This window comes from Macaca fascicularis, chromosome 3, assembly GCF_037993035.2.
Source record: "Macaca fascicularis isolate 582-1 chromosome 3, T2T-MFA8v1.1".
In the NCBI taxonomy this organism is placed as follows: domain Eukaryota; kingdom Metazoa; phylum Chordata; class Mammalia; order Primates; family Cercopithecidae; genus Macaca; species Macaca fascicularis.
In genome coordinates this window covers 72,734,814-72,755,745 of record NC_088377.1, presented here as the reverse complement: position 1 = coordinate 72,755,745, position 20,932 = coordinate 72,734,814, and the positions used below count along the sequence as shown (strand labels likewise).

Below are 20,932 nucleotides of genomic sequence, written 5' to 3'. Positions count from 1 at the left end.
GAAGAGGCGGCCTCTTCAATATGGCGGGGCCTTTGTCTCCTAGCTCCCGGGCTCTGAGCCCAGTTCCCGTCTCCACTGTTCCATCTCTTCCGCTCCTGGAGCTCCTCTGTGACTCTACCATAGCTTCTGTTATCCCGTGATCTGCAGGTACTGGGAGATCCATAGGGAGGACGGCGGAATATCCGGAGGCTGGGAAATGGTGAGAGCGTGGAGTGGGTGTCCCGAGAATGGGGAAGAGGGTGTTTGAATCCGGCCGGAACCGGCTGCGGTTGTATCTCGGCCTTCTCGCGGTCGGCTCTGGAGTCTTCAGCCCCGAGTCCCCGCGGGCACAGCTCAGTCCTCATTTCCCTCCATCGCAGATGAGGGGCTGAGCCAGCAGCCAAAACCGTACGTTTTGTTTTTTCCATAAGCTCGAATTTCTCCCCAGTTCAGGGCCCTTTCTGGGCAGCTCTGTGCCGCAACCTCGAGTCTCCCTCCTCCAGATTGTGCGGGGATGATGGGAGCGTCATAAGACGAGAATCCTCATTTAGGGTCTGGAGTTCCTCCGTGGAAGAAGCAGTGGGCCTTGGGGTCCCTAGTCCCTTCTTTCTCCTTTTAAAAATAAAATTGTGGCCCCTTTTTTTTTTCCCGAGACAGTGTCCTACTGTGTTGCCTAGGCTAAAGTGCATTTCTTCTCACTGCCGCTTCCACGTCTCGGGCTCAGCTGATCCACTCACCCCAGTCCTCCAAGTAGCTAGGACTAGACGGGTGCGCCACCATGCCTGTTTTTTGTTTTTTTTTTTTTTTTGTTGTTGTTGTTGTTGTTTTGTAGAGACGGGCTTTTGCCATGTTGCTTAGGCTGGTCTCGAACTCCTGAGCTCAGGTCTCAGGTGATCCGCCCGCCTCGGGCCACCTAAAGCGCCGGGATTACATACATGAGCCACCGCCCTAGCCTAAATTTGAGGCAACTTTAGGATATAGTTTGGGTGTGTTTTCCAGCCCAAATCTCCTGTTTAAATGTAATCCCCCATGTTGGAGGTGGGGCCTGGTGGAAGGATTATGGGCGCGGATTTCTCATGAATAGTTTAGCACCATTCCTCTTGGTATTGTCCTCCCAATAGTGAGTGAGTTCCCTGAAGTTCATCATTTAAAAGTGTACAGCACCCCACCTTGTCTCCTTTTCAAGCTCTTGCTTCACCTTCCTCCGTGATTTTAAGCTTCCTGGGTGGGGCCTCCCCAGAAGCAGACGCTGGTGTTATGCTTTCTATACAGCCTGTGGAACCATGAGCTAGTTAATCCTCTTGTAAGTTACCCAGTCTGAGGTATTTACAGTAATGCCGGAAGCGATTAATACAAACAGTTTATTTGCACAAACAGCAATTTATGAATCAGAGAACAGCCAGCTATGATTTGTTGTTTGGGTGCTCAAAGGAGGGTCTTGGAACAAAAGGCTTCTATTTTTTTTTTTTTTTTTTTTTTTTAAGAGGTATGAGGAAGCAAACCAGATACAATATTTGATTGGTTCCAGTTACGTATTGCATTTGAAGCCCTCCGGTGGAAATGTCCTGGTTATGTAATTAGCTTTTTCTTGGCAGCTTGTGGTTGGTTAAGCCTAAGGTTTTTTTGTTGTTTTTTTGTTTTTCCTCAAAGTTAGTAATTTACAAAAAATTCCTTTGACGTAGTTAGGTTTCCTTAGGCAGAATCCCAGGGCGCCATGGCCACTTCAGCCTAATTGCTAGCTGTGTAATTATTTTAATACTCCACAGGGTCGTTGGTTTTCTCTGCATTTTTCAAATGTTTGGCAAGCAGGGTCTCAAATCTAAAACTGTTCTCCCAGCCTAACTGTTCTAGGGACTGTAGAAAATTCTACATTTCCAATTTCTTTCCCACATTCCCAAATGCCAACTATCCCTCTCCAAATCCCATTATGAACTATCAGTTCTTTATTTAATTTTAAAACTGATGTGGCATTTTAGTTGTTTATTTTTGTTTAACAGAGCCGTGGGTGGCTCTTTTTAATATATTCATCTGTTTGTGAATATTTCACAGGACAGAAAAGCAAAGAGTAATCACCTGACACTGCGCATCTCCTCTCATCTTCTCTAGGCACCCGCGCCTTCCCAGAATGTCTTTGGAAAACTTTGCAGGGTCGCGTGTCCTCAACCACTCTCCTGTATTTTCCTGGTTCCAAGTATTACAACTTGTTGGGGATGATCCAAGACACCCACAAGGACCATGTCTCTTGGAGTGTTTAGCAAACACTAGCCCCTGGGTCATCTCCTTTCACAGAAGAGCCGGAGGTATTGGGTGGAGCCTCTCAGGGGAGCAGCTGGATGCCCTAGTGCTGAGGACAGTTTCCTGATTTACCCTTCCTCTAAAAAGCTAACCGCTTTAACATTAAGATTTTTTTCCCTCTCAACCCTAGTTTTCTTTTCTTGCAGACACGCTGGTGGTCAACCAGTCAGGTGCTGGTATTGAGGGGAAAAGGCGCAGACGCATCTTGCTCTCTGGTTTCTCTCAGGCTTGTGAAGGAGAATAACTGTCCCAAAGTACAGGAAAGATCCACCCTAGTGAGGGAGTGTATAAATTTGCAAAGCAAAATACACATCCGCCACACAGGGGGCAAGTGCAGTGTCTTTTGGGAGAGTAATGATGAAATACTTTAGTGAGCAGAATGGGGGTGGGGAGAATCTCTCAAGTAATTGACACATGAGTCTAATACATCTGTGTTCCAGTCAGCACTACTTCCCCCCGTGTTTGTCGCCTTGAATGTATATGTTCACTCACTTCAACTTCAGTTTTTCATTAATTGTATAATGGATTTTATCGTTAGAGCTTGAAAGATTTAAAAAAATGTTTTCCAAGAGAAAAGAGGTGGATTTAGAAAAAAATAGTTTGTATTCCATTGGTTAAAAATTCTCATTTACCTTTTATATTTCGCACAGTGAGCGTGGTAAGATTCTGAGGTCTGTTCTATTTAGTATAATTTCAAACAGAATCCCAGGGCTTAGCTTTGGGAATGCTACCTGGGAAAAGACATAGAGGAAATGTCTCTCATGATGCCTGCAGAAAAATAAATACATATCTACAAGAAAATGTAGTAGATTAACACATAAATTACAAAACATTCATGAAAACATCAGTTTCTGTCTTGTGCACAGTGGAGAATTTGTGACAGTGGCCAACTCATTTTTTAAAAAAATTTCTGCTTCATAGGAAGTATTTATGTGTACACAATAAAAGTACTTCCTACCATACATACATATCTTTGCTCAGGTTATATATATAATATAAAGCAATATGATTGTCTAGTATAATCGTAGCCAGTGAATCTGTAGTTTTTTTTTTTTTTTTTTGAGCTGCAATGGATGTAACAGTTTTATCAGTAATTTTTTCTAAGCTTATAAAAATATTTTTAATCATATGTTCGTGGGAGGTGGCAACCTCACCAAGGCAAAAACATTTTTTCCAATAAAATGAATGAAGCTGTTTTTTGAAAGCCAGGCAGATAATTAGCAGATTTTTTTCAAATAGAATCTTAATCTAAAACAGATTGGTGGCCATGCCTGTGGAAAAGTTAGAGAGAATTTGTCCAGTGCTGGGTTTTTTCAGAGCTATGTATAGAGAGAGCAGTGACCAGATATTTTAAAAGACATTACCCTTCAATTTAGTGGCACAGGTACTGGCCAAGAAAATCTGAAAGGGTTCCTTCCAACAAATTTGGAGTAAATCTTTTTCTTCATAAAAAGAGAAAATCAAATTTTATTTTTATATTATTAATATTAAAGCTAATTTTAGGAAAGCATTATAAACAGATGTATTCAATCTCAATCAGCTTTGACCGTACAAGATAAGATTTCTATAAACCTTTTATAACCCCTTAAAATTTTATTTTTCTCTTTCTTTCTCCAGTTTTCCATCTCCATTAAGTTTACCTCATTTTCTTTATCTTTTTTCTTTCAATTTTACATATTTTTTAAATAACCTCTAAACTCAGCAAAATTGCCTTTTCTTTAAGAAAAACCACATCACGTCTGTTTCTAAAATATTTTTTCATAAAGAAACACATTTTATTTTCTTTGTACTCTGTATGTAAAGTTGTTTCTCTCCTTAACAATAGTTTTAGTTATTATATCTTAGGCAGAATTTTAATTTTTAATAATCTTAATTTATAGTGAAAGCCTGAGAGGTAAGCAATTTTAACTATTAGTCATGTACTAAAATTTTATAAGTATATATTTTATACTTTTTAGAAACATAGGATTTTAAATGGAAACATTTTTATTGTGGAATAAGACATACTAACAGATTTTAAACTTATATTTAAAAATTAGTTTAATTTTTAACTAATGAGCTGAGATCTGGCCACTGCACTCCAGCCTGGGCAACAGAGCGAGACTCCGCCTCAAAAAAAAAAAAAAAATAGTATCTTAGCATTTTATTACTTGGGGATAATTTAGATGTTTAATGAATAGCCATCATTTAATGTAACTTAACAACAGTCTGCGAGTGTAGTTTCCATAGATTTGAGACACTGAACACATTACAAAACAATTAGTATTGTAAGTTTATAAACTTTTGTCCCATTTACATGTTTTACTTATTCTTAACAATTATTTTTGTAAAATTTCATGAAACAGACTAATCTACTCATCTAAAGTTAAACTTCCTATTATCCATTTTTATATTACCATGTTGGGCAAGTATCATAAAAGCAATAAACTTAAATATATACATATTTTGCTGAGAAGTCAGAAGACATTGTTTTTTATTAAACCAACAATATTAAACTAGTCATGTTTACCAAAAGATTTACTCAGTTCACATATTCTTGAAAAATATTGGGCTTATTTTTTAATTCATGAGCAGTTATCTTTAAGTTAATTCAGTACCATGTAGATAATATACAAAGACATTTATAGACATATATATACATGTAGACACAACATATAACTTACTCATGTTTCTGTCTAAAAGCCCCAGAGAGGGAGTTCATTGTAAAAGGTAGTAGAGCTTCAGACCTCAAAAGAACCTGTTTACCCACAACTCTGGGGGCTTCATGAAGAAAAACAGAGGTACCCTGCCAAAAAGGAGAAGCCTGTGGTGCTTTATCTGTGCTCTTCAAGGGGTCTCAGGCTGCTAGAAGTTTCCTTTAGTTGTCCTCTATAGTGACAAAAGGTTTTAAGTGGAACATAAGATACATAGAAGGAAATGGAAGAATTAATTCCAGAGGAGACAGTTTGAGAAGATTTTGTTTTCCAAAAAGCCAGTAAGGTTCATTATTCTTGGCAAAAATCACATCGGCAAGAGAAGAAACAAGCACATAGAGATACTAGTTTAGGGAGAGAGAAATTTAGTTAACTAAAGACCTTATATGGGAAAACCGTAGGCCTCAAATACGCACGTGTATGTGTGTATATGTGTGTGTGTGTGTACATATACATATATATAGCCTGACTGTCAATTTTAAATAAATGGACTTTTGACTGTAGAGCATTTAATTTTTTAAAATTATTCTCCTGCCTCAGCCTCCCAAGCAGCTGGGATTACAGGTGCCCGCCACCACGCCTGGCTAATTTTTTGTATTTTTAGTAGAGGCGGGGTTTTACCATGTTGGCCAGGCTGGTCTCAAACTCCTGACCTCGTGATCCGCCTGCCTTGGCCTCCCAAAGTGCTGGGATTGCAGGTGTGAGCCACCGTGCTCAGACAAAAACATTTCTTTACTTGTCTTTTTCTTTCTAAAATTTACATCAAGAAGGAGTTTTGGAGATGGGGCATTTTTGTTTCCTGGAGGACTAGGGTAATCACTATTCAAAGCTGTTTCTCTTTGAAATTTTTCAGTAAATAGTTTTCTTTTTTCCAAACCACAGTATATGATTTTATTTAGTTCCAGAGAGAAGACTAAACAAACAAAACAACAAAAGTTTCTATTACACTCTAAATATAAACTGAAATTTTAAATTTTAAATTAAAAGCATACCTGAACTGGTGACTAAAAACCAACACAAACATTCATGAGGCCAAATCCAAGAAATCCTGTATGACTATAAAACTTCAAAATAACAAAAAAATTGTAGCTCTTCTATAATCAAAACTTATCCTAAGAACAGCTTACTGCAAATGGGTTGAAATCTATATTTTCAGGCCACATTTTTTAGTATCTCAGCTTCTCAGCTTACCATCTACCTGCAAAGGCCAGACACAAGATCTTAAGAAATGGTTGGTAAAACAGGAGAACGAAAGCTGTCTATGGGAGTAGACAAGTTTGCAAATGTGGACTCCAGAAGGTCAAGAACAAAAATCAAATAATAAAAACAAATACATTAGTAATTAATTATTATGTATGTAATGTTTTTGCCTAAGCTAGAGATAATTCATTGAGAAATAAAATTTTGAGATTTGGTCTAAAAATACTTGTTTTTTTTTTTTTTTTTTTTTTTTTCTAATTTGATCTCAGCTGGAATGCTGTTTTGCTAATTCTCTGGATGTTAACATTTCAAATCCATAGTAAGATTTACATCTCCGAGAGACTGAGAAAAGACTGGAGAAAGTTAAAATATGTATTGTAAATCCTGCAGCAAAGTCAAACAGGCAGTTTGAACATGTAAAAGGTTTTTTTTTTTTTTTTTGAGGAAGTGAAAGAGCCCTCTTAAAATGTACTTTGAAATCTCTTATTAGAATTTAGCCAGGCAAAACAGAAAGAAGGCCTTTCATTAAATTTCATTCTAAAACCTGCCTTTTCCAATTGCACATGGAAATATATTAATTTAGAAATGTCAAAAGACCTTCATTTTTCTCATTGCATTTTGGGGTCATCTGAAGTCATGTTGGTCCATTTACCTAGGCATTTGCAAGGTGAAGCTCCACAAGTGTTATACATAAGTTCAGCTTATGTTTCTAAGGGATGTTACCTAGAATGAAAAGCATGGTTTTGATGATCAGTTTTCCATAATTTAGAAACTTTTCAAAGGTAATCATGGCCAGAGCAGTGTGCCAGTTCTAAGTGTGCTGTTTATGAGCATCACTCCTCGAGGTGTCACCCAAGAGTTGCTGATTATAGTGCTGGGTGAGCAATGCTTATGTTTACCTTCCAGCTTAGTTAAAAGTTTCTGCAGGTGTTTTTCTTTTGGAAAGACCCTGTGAGACTGGTACACATCGTTGAAAATCATCCTAACACCTCTACGAAGTCTCAAGTTGCCTAGAGCACCCAAATGAGTCAGATAAAGAAATTGCCTTTTCTCTTTGGGATGAGAGAATTCACTCCCATGCACTTTTTGGTTTGAAGGTTCCAAAAAGTCAAGTTCAAATTAGAAGCAATAGAAAACAGCTGTGTTTTTAAAAGCATGTTACCTAATTTAGAACAAAAGAAGTAAAACCACCAGGGCTAGACTGCCAATATTATGACCCAGATTTTCTATCTTGAGACAGAAGCAGAGAAAGCAGTTAAAAAAATTGAAATTAAAAATCTAACTTTAATCAAAAATGGAAATCTTTTTTCTAGAAAGTGAGGGTTGAAAAGAACAGCTCAAGCAAAGTCTTGACCTCACGAAATAGTAGGGAAATCTGAAATCAGGAGTATTCATCCCTTACACTCAGTGAGGTACTGGGAGCTGGAAGAATACAAGGGCTTCTCATTGGCTAGTTTCTGAGTTCAAGAGGGATGTTGGATGGTTGGGGATGTCCCTCTGAATCCTGCTCACAGCACCACAAATGTCAATCTAAAGGAAGAAGCAGGGGCAAAAAAATAAAATTTTAAAGAATTTACTTGAGCCAAGGTGTGGACAGCTGCCTGGAAGACTCAGATGCATGTTACCTAAGATATGAACTTTGGCCTTTTAAATACGGTTTATAAAGTAAAAAGCAGAATAAATAGTTGGCCATTGTCAAGAATTCTTGTTAGTTTGCAGAAATAACATTGATTAATGATAAGCTATATGTTGTTGAACTACCGTCTATGAATTATGGCAGAATAGTTAGGTTAATTTATAGCTACTCATGCCGTCAATAAGTCTAGATTTCACATAGCAAGTAGCTTCAAGAAGTAATTGTTTAGCTTAAGGATGTAGATGGGGAGTGATATGGTTTGGCTGTGTCCCCACCCACATCTCATCTTGAATTCCCGCATGTTATAGGAGAGACCTGGTGGGAGTAATTGAATCATGGGGGCAAGTCTTTCCCTTGCTGTTCTCCAGATAGTGAATACGTCTCATATCTGATGGTTTTTTATAAACAGGAGTTCCCCTGCACAAGTTCTTGGTTTTTTTTGTTTTGTTTTGTTTTTTGTTTTTGTTTTTTTGCCTGTTGCCATCCACATAAGATATGACTTGTTCCTTCTTGCCTTCCACCATAATTGTGAGGCCTCCTCAGCCAGATGCCCAGGCAGAAATTTGCTGCAGGGGTGTGGCCCTCATGGAGAACCTCTGCTAGAGCAGTGCGGAAGGGAAGCCTAGTGGAGCTGTGAGAAGAGAGGCACCATCCTCCAGACCCCAGAATGGTAGATCCACTGACAGCTTGCACCGTGCACCTGGAAAAGCTGCAGACCTCAATGCTAGCCCATGAAAGCAGCCAGGAGGGGGGCTATACCCTGCAAAGCCACAGGGCGGAGATGCCCAAGGCCACTGAAGCTCACCTCTTGTATCAGTGTGACCTGGATGTGAGACATGAAGTCAAAGGTGATAATTTTGGAGCTTTAAGATTTGACTGCCCTGCTGGATTTTGGACTTGCATGGGACCTGTAGCCCTTTTGTTTGGCCAATTTCTCCCTTTTGGAGTGGTTGTATTTACCCGGTGCCTTTACCCGCATTGTATCTAGGAAGTAACTAACTTGCTTTTTGATTTTACAGGCTCATAGACAGAAAGGACTTGCCTTGTCTTGGATGAGACTTTGAACTGTGGACTTTTGAGTTAATGCTGAAATGAGTTGAGACTCTGGAGACTGTTGGTAAAGCATGATAGATTATGAAATGTGAAGATACGAGATTTGGGAGGGGCGAGAGACAGAATGATATGGTTTGGCTGTGTCCCCACCCAAATTTCATCTGGAATTCCCACATGTTGTAGGAGGGACCCTGTAGGAGGTAATTGAATCATGGGGGCAAGTATTTCTCATGCTGTTCTCTTGATAACGAATAAGTCTCATGAGATCCGATAGTTTTTAAAGAGAAGTTCCCTTGCACACATTTTTTTGTTTCGCCTGCCGCCCTCCACGTAAGATGTGACTTGTTCCTCCTTGCATTTTGCCATGATCGTGAGGTCTTCCCAGCCATGTGGAACTGTAAGTCCAATTAAACCTTTTTCTTTTGTAAATTGCCCAGTCTCAGGTGTGTCTTCATCAGCAGCATGAAAACAGACTAATACAGGGAGCGGGCGGGACATGACTGCTTCCTCATTTTTATGCCTCTGGGCCTAATAATTTAGAGGTTGCTCACATGAATCAGATAAAAAAGTTATATCTAATTTCTCATTGTTAATAGATTATGTGTATCCAGCACAGGGGTGGAAGCAATAGGGGGAGAAGGCTGTCCTGGAACACACACCTGGGCATAAATACATGAGCTGCCAAGCTTTGTGGAGGAGGCACAGATGTACAGCAGGATTTAGTATATGCAGAGACTCTCTCAGTAAGTAGCTGTTTTGGGCTGTTTTGGACTTGCAAGGAAAACCATGCCCTGGATGCAAAGGTAGCCTTCCCTCAATGCTCACCCATGTCTGAAAGCACACCTCAGTTTCTGGTTGGTCTATGCAGTGAGAGAAAAACTCATCTTCAGGTTTGTCTTCAAAAGGAGAGAAAGACAAGATTGCTTAGAACTTCAGGACTTCAACTTGCTGGGGTAGATAGAGACCAATATATGTTTCTTACTACAATCACATTCTCACACTGACACAGCCCTTGATAATATGCTATGACCAAGGCTCCATACAGGCACACAGAGGTCTTTCTTCTTCTACATTAAAAGCTGCTGAATGTTCTGATAAGATGGTGTCATGAGGCTATTTATCCTGTGCCCTATAAATAAACATAGCTGCTCTGTCTGTTATTTTGCTATGACAAGTAAAGTCACAGGGAATAACCTCAGAAATATTTCTTTAACGTTTGTAAAGCTGTGTTGCATGATATAGTCACAGAACTGAGTTTGCAGGGTTCAAAGTTAATGCTTAGGTATTTTGTATATTCTCTTCTAATTGGATTGCACAAGAGTGTTTTTTACAACATCACTGAATATTGTGGAATTTTTCCAACTGAGAGGTAAAAATAGGTATCTCTCTGTAGTCTTAGTGTACATTTCTATTTCTATATTATTTTCAAATTTATGAGCCAACTGCCTTTATTCATCAACTTTTTGTCTATTATGTTAAATACCTAAAATTGTGTTAAAATCGATGTCTCTAGGATGTTACAAAAATTTTTAGCTTATTTTTGTGTCTTTTAAACTCTTTTAAGGTTGTACTTTTATGTTTTACATACCTCTTTAAAATTTTCTCCTAGATGTATTTATTGTAGCTTTGGTAATGCCATCTTTCCCCCCTCATTATATTTGTTAAATTTTCATTGGTTTTCTATATTAAAATTATCAAAAATAATATTGTAAAATATGCATAACATAAAATATATCATTTTAAGCCATTATTAAGTGTACATAGGTTGGGCGTGGTGGCTCATGCCTGTAATCCCAACACTTTGGGAGGCCCAGACGAGTGGATCACCAGGTCAGGAGTTTGAGACCAGCCTGGCCAATATGGTAAAACCCTATCTCTACTAAAAACTACAAAAAAATTAGCCAGGCATGGTGTCACATGCCTGTAATCCCAGCTACTCAGGAGGCTGAGGCAGGAGAATCTCTTGAACCTGGGAGGCGAAGGTTGCAGTGAGCCGAGATTGCACCACTGCACTCCAGCCTGGGTGACAGAGTAAGACTGTCTCAAAAAAAAAAAAAAAAGTGTACATAAAGTGACAATAAAGTACGTTCACACTGTTTTGCAACCATAACCACCACTCATGTTCATAGTTCTTTTTGTCTTGCAAAGTTAAAACTCAATGTTAATCCCAGTCTCCACTGTTAAAACCACTGTTCTACTTTCCTTCTCTATGAATTCTACCATTCTCAATAAATTATGTAAGTGGAGTCATACAGTATTTGTTCCTTTGGAATTGGCTTGTTTCAGTTAGCATAATGTCCTCAAGGTTCAGCATGTGTAAAATTTATTTTCCTCTTTAAGGATTAATATTTCATTGCATGTAAGTAACGCATTTTGTTTTTTCATTGCTGAAGACGTGGGCTGCTTCCAGCTTATGGCCATTGTGAATAGTGCTGCCATAAACACAAGCATATAAATATTTCTTCAATCCCCTGCTTTTAATTCTTTTGGATATATATTTAGTAATGAAATAGCTGGATCATATAATTCTATGTTCTAAACGTAGAAGAACGTACATTTTATGTTTGTTTGTTCGTTTTTCAAGAAATGTCCACATTGTTTTTTATAGTGACTACACCATTTTACATTTGCACCAGGAGTTAAAAATCATTCTAATTTCTCCCTCTTCTTTTTACCGCTTGTTCTTTTAGGGATTATGCTGTTATTTTTTGTATGATAGCCATTCTCATGTGTATGAAGTGGTATCTCAATATGATAGAACATTGATTTTTATATTTATTTTATAAACAGGTTTATTTTTTATGCTGCCACTATGCTAAATCTTGGTATTTGTTGAATCGCTTGGGTTTCTAGGTATAGTGTATCATCTACAAATAGAAATCGTGTTTTTATTTTTTTCCTTTGGGAATCATGTTTGATAAGGCCAGGCACTGTTCTAGGAAGTGTTAAGATAGTAACTTGTGACATCAAAATACAGTATGAACAGGAGTGAAGATATAGACATTTCTAAAATTACGGCTGAGAATGTGACAAAAGACGTCTAATAGAGAAGAAAGTTGGCTTTAAAAAGGGCCTGAAACTTATTCCCCCAATTAAAAAGTCAACTTTTATAAGTTACACAGACTCTTTGTGTCTCACAGCTTTCATTTGTGAAATAGAAATAATAATAATTACAGATTATTTATTTTATTGTTGAGTATGTTAAGAGACAGAAGTAATATCCTGACTTGAAAATTAAAATATTTATTAGTGTAATTAACTGAAATAACAGTAATAAGAATATGTCAGTTATTGGAATAGTTTAGATAATAGTTTAGTAGGACCATCAACATTTTAATTCTATAAAAAATGTACATCTTTCTGTTTACTCTTTACAAAACTGCTTAGTCACTCTCTATTACTTATTAAAACTTCCTAATTCTTAGTAAGGCCTTTCTAGGGCCACCTAAAATAAACAAACAAAAAAATACTATTCATAATAGCAAAGACATGGAATTAACCCAAATCGCTTTCAAAAGTAGACTGGATAAAGAAAATGTGGTAGATATATACCATGGAATACTATGCAGGCATAAGAAGGAAAAAGATCATGTCCTTGACAGGGACATGGATGGAGCTGGAAGCTGCTATTCTCAGCAAACTAACACAGGAACAGAAAACCAAACACTGCATCCTCTCATACTAATAAGTGGAAGTGAACGATGAGAACTTGGACACATTGGGGGAACAACATACCCTGGGGCCTGTCAGGGGGTGGGGAGAGAGTCAGGAAGAACAGCTAATGGGTGCTGAGCTTAGTACCTGGATGATAGAGGTTGATCTGGGCAGCAAGGCACCATGACACACAGGTATGTAACAAACCTGCACATCCTGCATATGTACCCCAGAACTTAAAAGTTTATTTGTGTATTTATGTATGTATGTATTTATTTATTTATTTTGAGACAGAGTCTAGCTTTGTCGCCCAGGCTAAAGTGCAGTGGCGCGATCTCGGCTCACTGCAAGCTCCGCCTCCCGGGTTCACGCCATTCTCCTGCCTCAGCCTCCCGAGTAGCTGGGACTACAGGCGCCCGCCACCATGCCCGGCTAATTTATTTTTTGTATTTTTAGTAGAGACGGGGTTTCACAGTGGTCTCGATCTCCTGTCCTCGTGATCCGCCCACCTCAGCCTCCCAAAGTGCTGGGATTACAAGCGTGAGCCACCATGCCCGGCCAAAAGTTGATTTTTTTAAAAAAGTAAGAAAATAAATACCTAAAAGCAGGGGTATTTGTGGTACAAAAATTCATGGTAAACACACCCAAACTATTTGAAAACAACATAATCTTATCTGTTAATGCAATTATGTTCTGCTTTGTTACTTATATATTATAAAATATAGATTCACGGCATCATTGCCAAAGTCTTCCATCTATTCCTACCACATATCCATTGTTGCTGATTTGTTCTTTTTTTTTTTAATTCGTTCATTTTCCAACAAAACTGGGATAAATATATATCTTCATGCTCATGCTATAATAATTTCTGACAATATGCCCTGAGTTACTCAAAAGGAAATGGAGTTGTTTTGCTGATGTTTTTGACACTTGGGTCCATCATCTACAACAAATAACATAAGAGGAGCCAAGGACACATGTGTGCCTGTGAGTCACTCAGCATGTGTCAGGCAGGCCCTGGGCTGAAGGGAGGCTCCAGGTGTCTCAGAAAAGGGAGGTTCTGTTCTACTGCACACACACTGTCACACTGTAAATTGTTCTGTGATTCCATGTTTCCCCCAAGATCAACAGGAACTGAGGACACATAGGAAATGAGTTATGAGAGCAGATTCCTTCTCCCATTTAGCTACCAGTATGAGATTCTGCCCCACCCCCCCGCCCCGGACACATGCACACTATGTAATAATGTGCTCACACACCTCTTAGGACAAATCTCCATGCTCACAAATTGCATCTAAATTTTCTTTGCCCTAGAGTTTTCAGCCAAATACAGGTGCCTAGAGGACTTTAGACTTATCCCTGTCCCCAGATCCTAAATCTGTGGCTATGATCTGCTCCATCCAGTCAACTGGGCTTCTGAGTCACCTGATCACAGTCCCTTCTACCTGCATAGACACAGAAATAAGCCAGAGCCTAACTGTTTCTGAGTCACTATCTGTAACACAAATTAGTCTTTCCCCTAACTCAGGACTGTCCCCTGCCCATAGGTCCTGTGAAACTAAATAATTCAAAATTTAAGCTGTTTGATAACTCTAAATTATTCCGGGCCTTAAAGGAATGTAAATACAAGATCTGGGTAATGTGACAGGCAGCTGTAACAAGGCAGCTGTCACCTTTGTTTTTTCTGTTTATGGATTACACTTACTTCTACATCTGCATTCTTTTGTCAGGTGTTGTAAATGGCTGAAGTGCCCCATGGAAGACCTCTTTCCCCTTCACCATTGACTTTTATTGTAGATTAACCTCCCTCTTACCTGTGGCTATTGCACTGTCTTAAGATGAAATGTTAAAATACACTCTTAGGTTGAAAAGGAAAGAAAAACCAGTTGTAAAAAAAAAAAGTTGGAAAAATACACTGTAACCGATTAATTTTTTACAAATCTTAAACCAGGCTTGTATAGAAAACTTTGTCATCTTGTTCAATTTCTTTGTTTTTGCCTGTAGAAATAAGAACTTGACTTTCAGCTATGAAGCACTCATCTCGTTTCACTAGAGCTATTGTCTCCTGGGTGACTGTTTCTAACTTTTCACTTGAATAAACTCTAAGATTGGATTTTGAGGCTTTGTTGATTATTCAGATTATTTCACATTAACAGTTCTTCATAGCATCTTTCTTCTGCCTTTACTTGCTGACTAAACCCTCTTTCATGTGAAAAATTATACCCAATACCACTCCTCGGGTGCCTGATTCAGATGCCTACTGGAAATCAGATGTCCATGAATTCAAGGTCATGGCCTTAGACTTGGCTGTTGTAAGGGCAAATACAAATTAGAAATACCAGACTTAATTATCCAAGTTGAAGATAAGGCATTTTGCTCTCCTTTTAAAACATTAATTTTAGAAAAATTTTATATGTAAATTTATTTTGTCTATTAAATATATGTACATCATTTAAATAGGTAAATAGGACTTTGTCAGTCTTTTAACTTAGAAATGTCTTTCTGTAGGATCTGGAAACCATTGTATTGAAATGTAAATGGTTTACCTTTCTGTCGGACGGTAGGTAAATTCATAAAATATTGTGAAGTCAAGGAAAGCTTATTTTGCTTTTGAATATAGCCAATTTAAATTTTCATTGAATATACCCAATATACATATAGGCTTCTCAATTGCCCAGTTAATTTAGGATGAACTATATATGACAAATTATGCTGTTAAGTCTTCTACTTAGACTAAATATGGTGATTTTTATTTCTGCTTTTGTAATCTCAGCAGATTGCCTATGATGGATGTCACATTGTGGTTTAATTATGTAAAAATAAATAATTTTCTTTGTCTTCTACCATTTTAGAGTATCTCTGAGGTTGGAGATAATTTTGTTTTTAATTATGTTTCCCAAACACTGTACAGAATTACCAGACAGGATATAAACACAGGAGGTATTCACAAGGCTTTAGTTCAGAGAGGCTTTTCTCTCTTTGGCTTGCCCCAAAATCTGCAGGCAGAGTATTTATCTGCGTATTTTTAATACACAGTCCCTTCCAGAGCAGTTCAGCCAGATTTGTAGAAAAATAGCTTCACAGCACAGCAATCAACCATTCCAGCTCCATCTTTCAATGCACTTGGCACCTTCAGACCTGAAAGTAATTTCAACACCATGGGACCCTGAATCTCAAATCTTTAGCCAATGGGCTAATGTTTTGTAAATTTTACCTTTTCAGAAAATTCTAACTTTTCATTATGTTTCTTTTGATTTTTTGGTTTTATATTCATTTATGTCTGCTATAGTTTTTACTGTTTTCTTCTAATTTTGGGTTTGGTTTGCTCTTGTCTAGTTCTGTATGATACATCATTAGTTTATTTGGAGATTTTTTTAACTGTTTTGATGTAGGCACTTACTGCTATAAACCTTCTTAGTATTCTTTCATTGTATTCATAGTTTTGTTACGTTTTCATTTTCATTTGTTTCAAGAACATTTTAAATTTTTTTCTTAATTTCCTTATTGGCCCACTAGTCACTCAGGAGCATATTTTAATTTCTCTGTTTGTATAGTTTCCAAAGTTTTTTCTGTTAGTGATTATTAGTTTTATTCTATTATTGTCAGAGAAAATACTTGATATAATCACATTTTGGGGGGAGATTATTTTAAGAGTTATTTTGTGACCTAACTCATGGTCTATCCTTGAGAATAATTCAGGGACTGAAGTGTAGCATTTGTATTCTGTAGCTTTTTGATGAAATGCTTTGTAAATGTCTTTTAGGTCTATTTGGTTCACAGTATAGATTAAGTTCAATGTTTATTTGTTGATTTTACTATCTGGATGATCTATCTCCTGCTGAAAGTGAGTTGTCGAAGTCTCTGTTGTATTGGGGTTGATCTCTCTCTCTTTAGCTCTAATATTTGCTTCATGTATCTGAGTTCTCCAGTGTTAGGTGCATATAAATTTGCAGTTGTTGTATTCTCTTGCTGAATTGGCCACTTTATTATAATAACTCTCGTTGTCTCTTTTTATAGTTTTTGTCTTGAAGTCTGTTTTATTTAACATAGCTATTCCTCTTTTTTGGTTTCCATTTGCATGGAATGTCTTTCTGTCCCTTTATTTTCAGTCTTTGTGCCTTCATAGGTGAAGTGTATGTCTTGTAAGAAACAAAGTGTCAGGTCTTGGGTTTTTTTGTTTGTTTGTTTTAACCCATTTGGCCAATTTGTGTCTTTTGATTGGGGAGTTAATTTATATTCAGTGTTGTTATTAATAAATAAAGACACCTGCCATTCTGTTATCTGATTTCTTGTTGTTTTGTGTTCTTTTCTGTCTACTTTTCGCTCTCCCATTCATCCTGTCTTTCTTTTAGTAAAGATGATTCTTTCTAGTGGTATGTTTTAATTTTTTGATTTTATGTATGCATGTCTATTACAGGTTTTTTTTATTTGAGGTTACCATGAGGGTTGCAGATAACATCTTACAACCCATTATTTTAAACTGATGGCAACTTAACACTTATTGTAAAAATGAACAAACAAGAAAGCAAAGAGAAAACTAATAAAAACTACAGTTTATCTCCCAACTTTTTAACATTTTATTGTTTGTATTTATATCTTATACTGTCTATGTCTTAAACTTGTTGTGGTTAGTATGTTTAATAACTATAAATGCCTCAAAAGTAGAAATATGAGTTATGGCCTTGAGGTAGAGAGTTATTATTTTTAATAATTACAAGTAGTTATAGACTAATCTTTCAGTCTTCTCAAAATATGAGTAGTTTACACACCACATTTATAGTGCTAGAAAATTTTGTCTTTGTCTGTGTCCTTCATATACCAGTGAGTTTTGTACCAGACGTTTTCTTATTGATCATTAATGTCCTGTTTGTTTAGATTGAAGAACTACCTTTAGCATTTTTTGTGGGACAGGTCTGGGGGTGTTAAAATCTCAGCTTGTTTGTCTTTTTTTTTTTTTTTTTTTTTTTAATGGTAGAAGGATATTTTTGCTGGATGTATTCTAGGATGAAAGTTCTGGCCTGTAAGATTTCCACTGAAGAGTCCACTGTCAAACATATTGGTGCTTGTTTGAATGTTGTTTGTTTCTTTTCTCTTGCTGCTTTTAGAATCCTTTATCTTTGACCTTTGAGAGTTTTATTAAAGATCTTCAGGTCGTCATACTTAAGTGAATTGTGGTTGGTATTCTATAACCTTCTTGTACTTGAATACTAATACTTTTTTTTTTTTTTTTTTTTAGGTATGGGAAGTTCTCCTTATCCGTTTGAATAAACTTTCTACCCAGAACTTTTTCTCTACCTCCTCTTTAAGGCCGTATTTCTTAGTGTTGCCCTCTTGAGGCTTTTTTTTTTTTTTGTCTCATCTGACTGTATCTTTTCAAATAACATGTGTTCAGACTTACTAATTCTTTCTTCTGCTTGGTCAATTCTGCTGTTGAGAGACTCTAATGCATTCTTCAATGTCATTTGAATTTTCGGCACCAGAATTTTTGCTAGATTCTTCAAAATGATTTTAATTTATCAAATTTATTGGATCAGATTCTGAATTTTTGTTGTTGTTGTTGTTATTTTGAATTTTGCTGAGCTTTTTTGAATTTCCTGTCTGAAAGGTTACATATCTCTCTCTCTTAGGATTTGCACACTAGTACCTTATTTAGCTCATTTAATGAGGTTGTGTTTTCCTGAATAGTCTTTGTGGATGTTCATTGATGTCTGGGCATTCTGGGCTTTTTAATACCTGTCCTTCTTAGAAAGGCTTTCCAAGTATTCAAAGGGAATTGAGTGTTGTAATCTAAGTCTTTGATCATTGCAGTCATATCTGCATTAGGGGACACCCCAACCTGAATAACATGGTGATGCTTGCAGACTTGTAGAGGTACCACTTTGGTGGTCATAGGTAAGATCCAAGAGAGTCTGTGGGTTACCAGGCAGACTCTTTTTCTATTTTTTTACATTCTGCCAAATAAATGGAATCTTTCTCTGTCTCCATGCTGAGCTGCCTGGAGCTGGGATGGGTGTAACACAAGCACCCCTGTGGTCACCATCACTAAGACTACACTAAGTCAGACCCAAAGCCAGCAAAGGACTGGCTCTCACATAAGGCCCACAGTGACCACTACCTAGCTACTGCAGATATTCACTCAAGACCCAGTTTCTCTTCAGGAGGTGGTGAATCCAGCCAGTCTCATGTCCTTTCCCTCAGCGCAGTGAGCTCTGTTACCCACCCTGGGCTGGGGAGAGCAAAATGCCATTTGGTAGCAAGAACATGGAGTCAGAAACCTTAGGAATCTACTTGGTGCCCTATTCTGCTGTGGCTTTGCTGGCACTGAGGCCATGAGACAACATCCTTCCTACTCTTTTCTCTCCTTTCTCAAGCATAAGAAACCACTCCCCATGACCACCAGCACCCAGAACCAACAGCAAGTACTTCCAGGCTACTGCTGATATCCAGTGAAGACCTAAGGGATCTTCGGTCAGCTTGTGGTGAACTCTGCCCGGCCTGTTTCTTTGGCTTCAGGGAAGTGAGTTTTTTTCTGGCCTAGGATAGTTCCAGAAATGTCATCCAGGAGCCAAGGCCCGAAATCAGAGACTTCAGGAGCTGTCTTGTTACAGCCACCCTACTATGGCCGAGCTGGTAATCAAGCTTCAAGACAAAGTCTCTTCTTCTTCTCTCTCTTTTCCTCAAGCAGGAGTCTCTCCACATGGCGGCCACAGCTTGGATTGCACTGCACTGGGTCTCACCCCCTGAAGGGATGCAGCAAGTACTACCTGGTTACTGCTGATGTTTATTCGTGGCCCAAGGGCTCTTTAGTCAGCAGGTGATGAATCTGCCAGAACTGGTATCTTCCCTTCAAGGCAGTGTGTTCTCTTCTGGCCCAGGGTATGTCTAGTACTGTCACTCAGAAACTAAGTCCTAGAATGGGGGCCTCAGGGCTTTTTCTGGTGATGTATTCTACTATGGCTGAGATGATGTCCCAGTTGCAGGACAAAGTTTTTTTTACTCTTCTCTCCCCTTTCCTCAAGTAGAAAGATTTTCTCCTGGAGCTGTGAACTGCACTGCCTATACCTGGGGTAACGGTAATGCAGGCACTTTCTTGGCCATCCCAGTTGACATCTCACAAGGTCACATGCACTTCGAGTTTTCTGGCTCTGAGCCTAGCAAAGCACCCAGTGGCTCTTAGACTGCCTTTCAAGTTTATTTAGAACCCCAGAGTGCTTTAGCCCATGGTGGTGGGGCTACCTGAAACTCAGGTTTTGATTACTGAAATGGACAATTCCTCTCTGACTAGGGCTAGTCTGAGTGCTCCCTCTGTAGGCTCTAGCTGAATTCTGCCCCATGCTGCTTTCTGCTGTGACAGGCAGCACTGAGTTTTACTGCAAGCTCTCACAATCACTGCACTCTCCCTTCTGTAAGCACATGGATTTTCTCTCTGCCAAGCTGCACTGCCAGGGAATGGAGGAGGGCTGCTGTTGGCAATTAATGGCTTTCTTTTTTACCCTCTTCAGTGCCTCTTTGATGCTAAAACTAGGTCCTGTGATCACTCCCCAGAGTTTTTGCTCTTATGAAGATGCTTCTTATTGGGATAGTCATTCTATTTGGTGTTTTATCTGGGGGATGATTGCTGGAGGATGTTTTTTAGTCATCTTGCTCCACTTCCCCTGTAGCCATGTTGTTTGAATTAAGTGCCGCATGTGAGGCTAAGGTGAGCCCAGGGTCAACCATGAGTGCTTTCAGATACATTCACAAGAGGTGAGTTTAGCTTTAGTTCCAAATGAAGATCATAGTGACTACTCTGCTTGGGTTTGGTAGGGGCAGGTCAGTGCGGCCCATATTCCCATTGCTGCAGTAGAAATTGCTGGCATCTATGGCAGAGAAGGGCAACTGAGTGTTGAAAAGGGGAAACTCACATTTTGGCTTTTATGTAGGACTTTACTGGTTCTGATACTCTCTTGTGTTAAAGGACAAAGGCAGACTTTATCTGCAATTCTAGGTCCTTCTGCCTGTGGGTGTGGTTGCTTTGGGGGAAGGAGTTTTGCTCATGCTTCAAAGGCATATTCTCAAGAAACAGGTGTAATTTGTGCAGATAATCACACCTGGGAAGGGATCACAGAGAAGGAGAAAAGGAAAGAAATGGCTTATTCTGAGGTGCATGTGTCTCAGGTCAGAGACCGTGTCCACTTCTTCTCTGAAATATTATGTGTGTAGAACTTGCAAATGTTTACTTCTCTACTATCGGGGGAACCCGCCCCCAATATTTCAACATAGGTTCCTTCTATTTTCCATAAGTGTCAGCCAGCTGAGAAATAAAGAGAAAGAGTACAAAGAGAGGAATTTTACAGCTGGGCCATCGGGGTTGACATCACATATCAGTAGGACTGATACCCACCTGAGTCTCAGACCAGCAAGTTTTTATTAAGGGTTTCAA

General features: G+C 38.4%; 1 protein-coding gene and 1 long non-coding RNA gene across 5 annotated transcripts in view; both read left to right on the top strand.

Annotated features, from left to right (window-relative positions):
• The window catches only part of LOC102126093 (uncharacterized), a 48,311-nt gene continuing 27,379 nt past the window's right edge, over nucleotides 1-20,932 (top strand). For 2 of the 3 annotated variants that reach the window (XM_045389163.2, XM_005549460.5), the window contains exon 1: nucleotides 1-199. In XM_045389163.2, the coding sequence (XP_045245098.2) occupies nucleotides 197-199 (3 nt within the window). In that variant the 5' untranslated portion in view covers nucleotides 1-196. Of the gene's footprint in view, nucleotides 200-18,881; nucleotides 19,387-20,932 lie in introns of all 3 variants that reach the window. The other variant, XM_065541903.1, reaches the window with a different exon arrangement.
• LOC141409849 (uncharacterized) lies at nucleotides 3,416-11,106 on the top strand. Of its 2 annotated transcripts, XR_012432373.1 has the most exons (3): nucleotides 3,416-6,486; nucleotides 8,337-8,651; nucleotides 8,823-11,106. It is a non-coding gene; the product is annotated as an uncharacterized lncRNA (long non-coding RNA). The 2 variants fall into 2 exon arrangements; XR_012432372.1 differs by having other exon boundaries at nucleotides 8,337-11,106.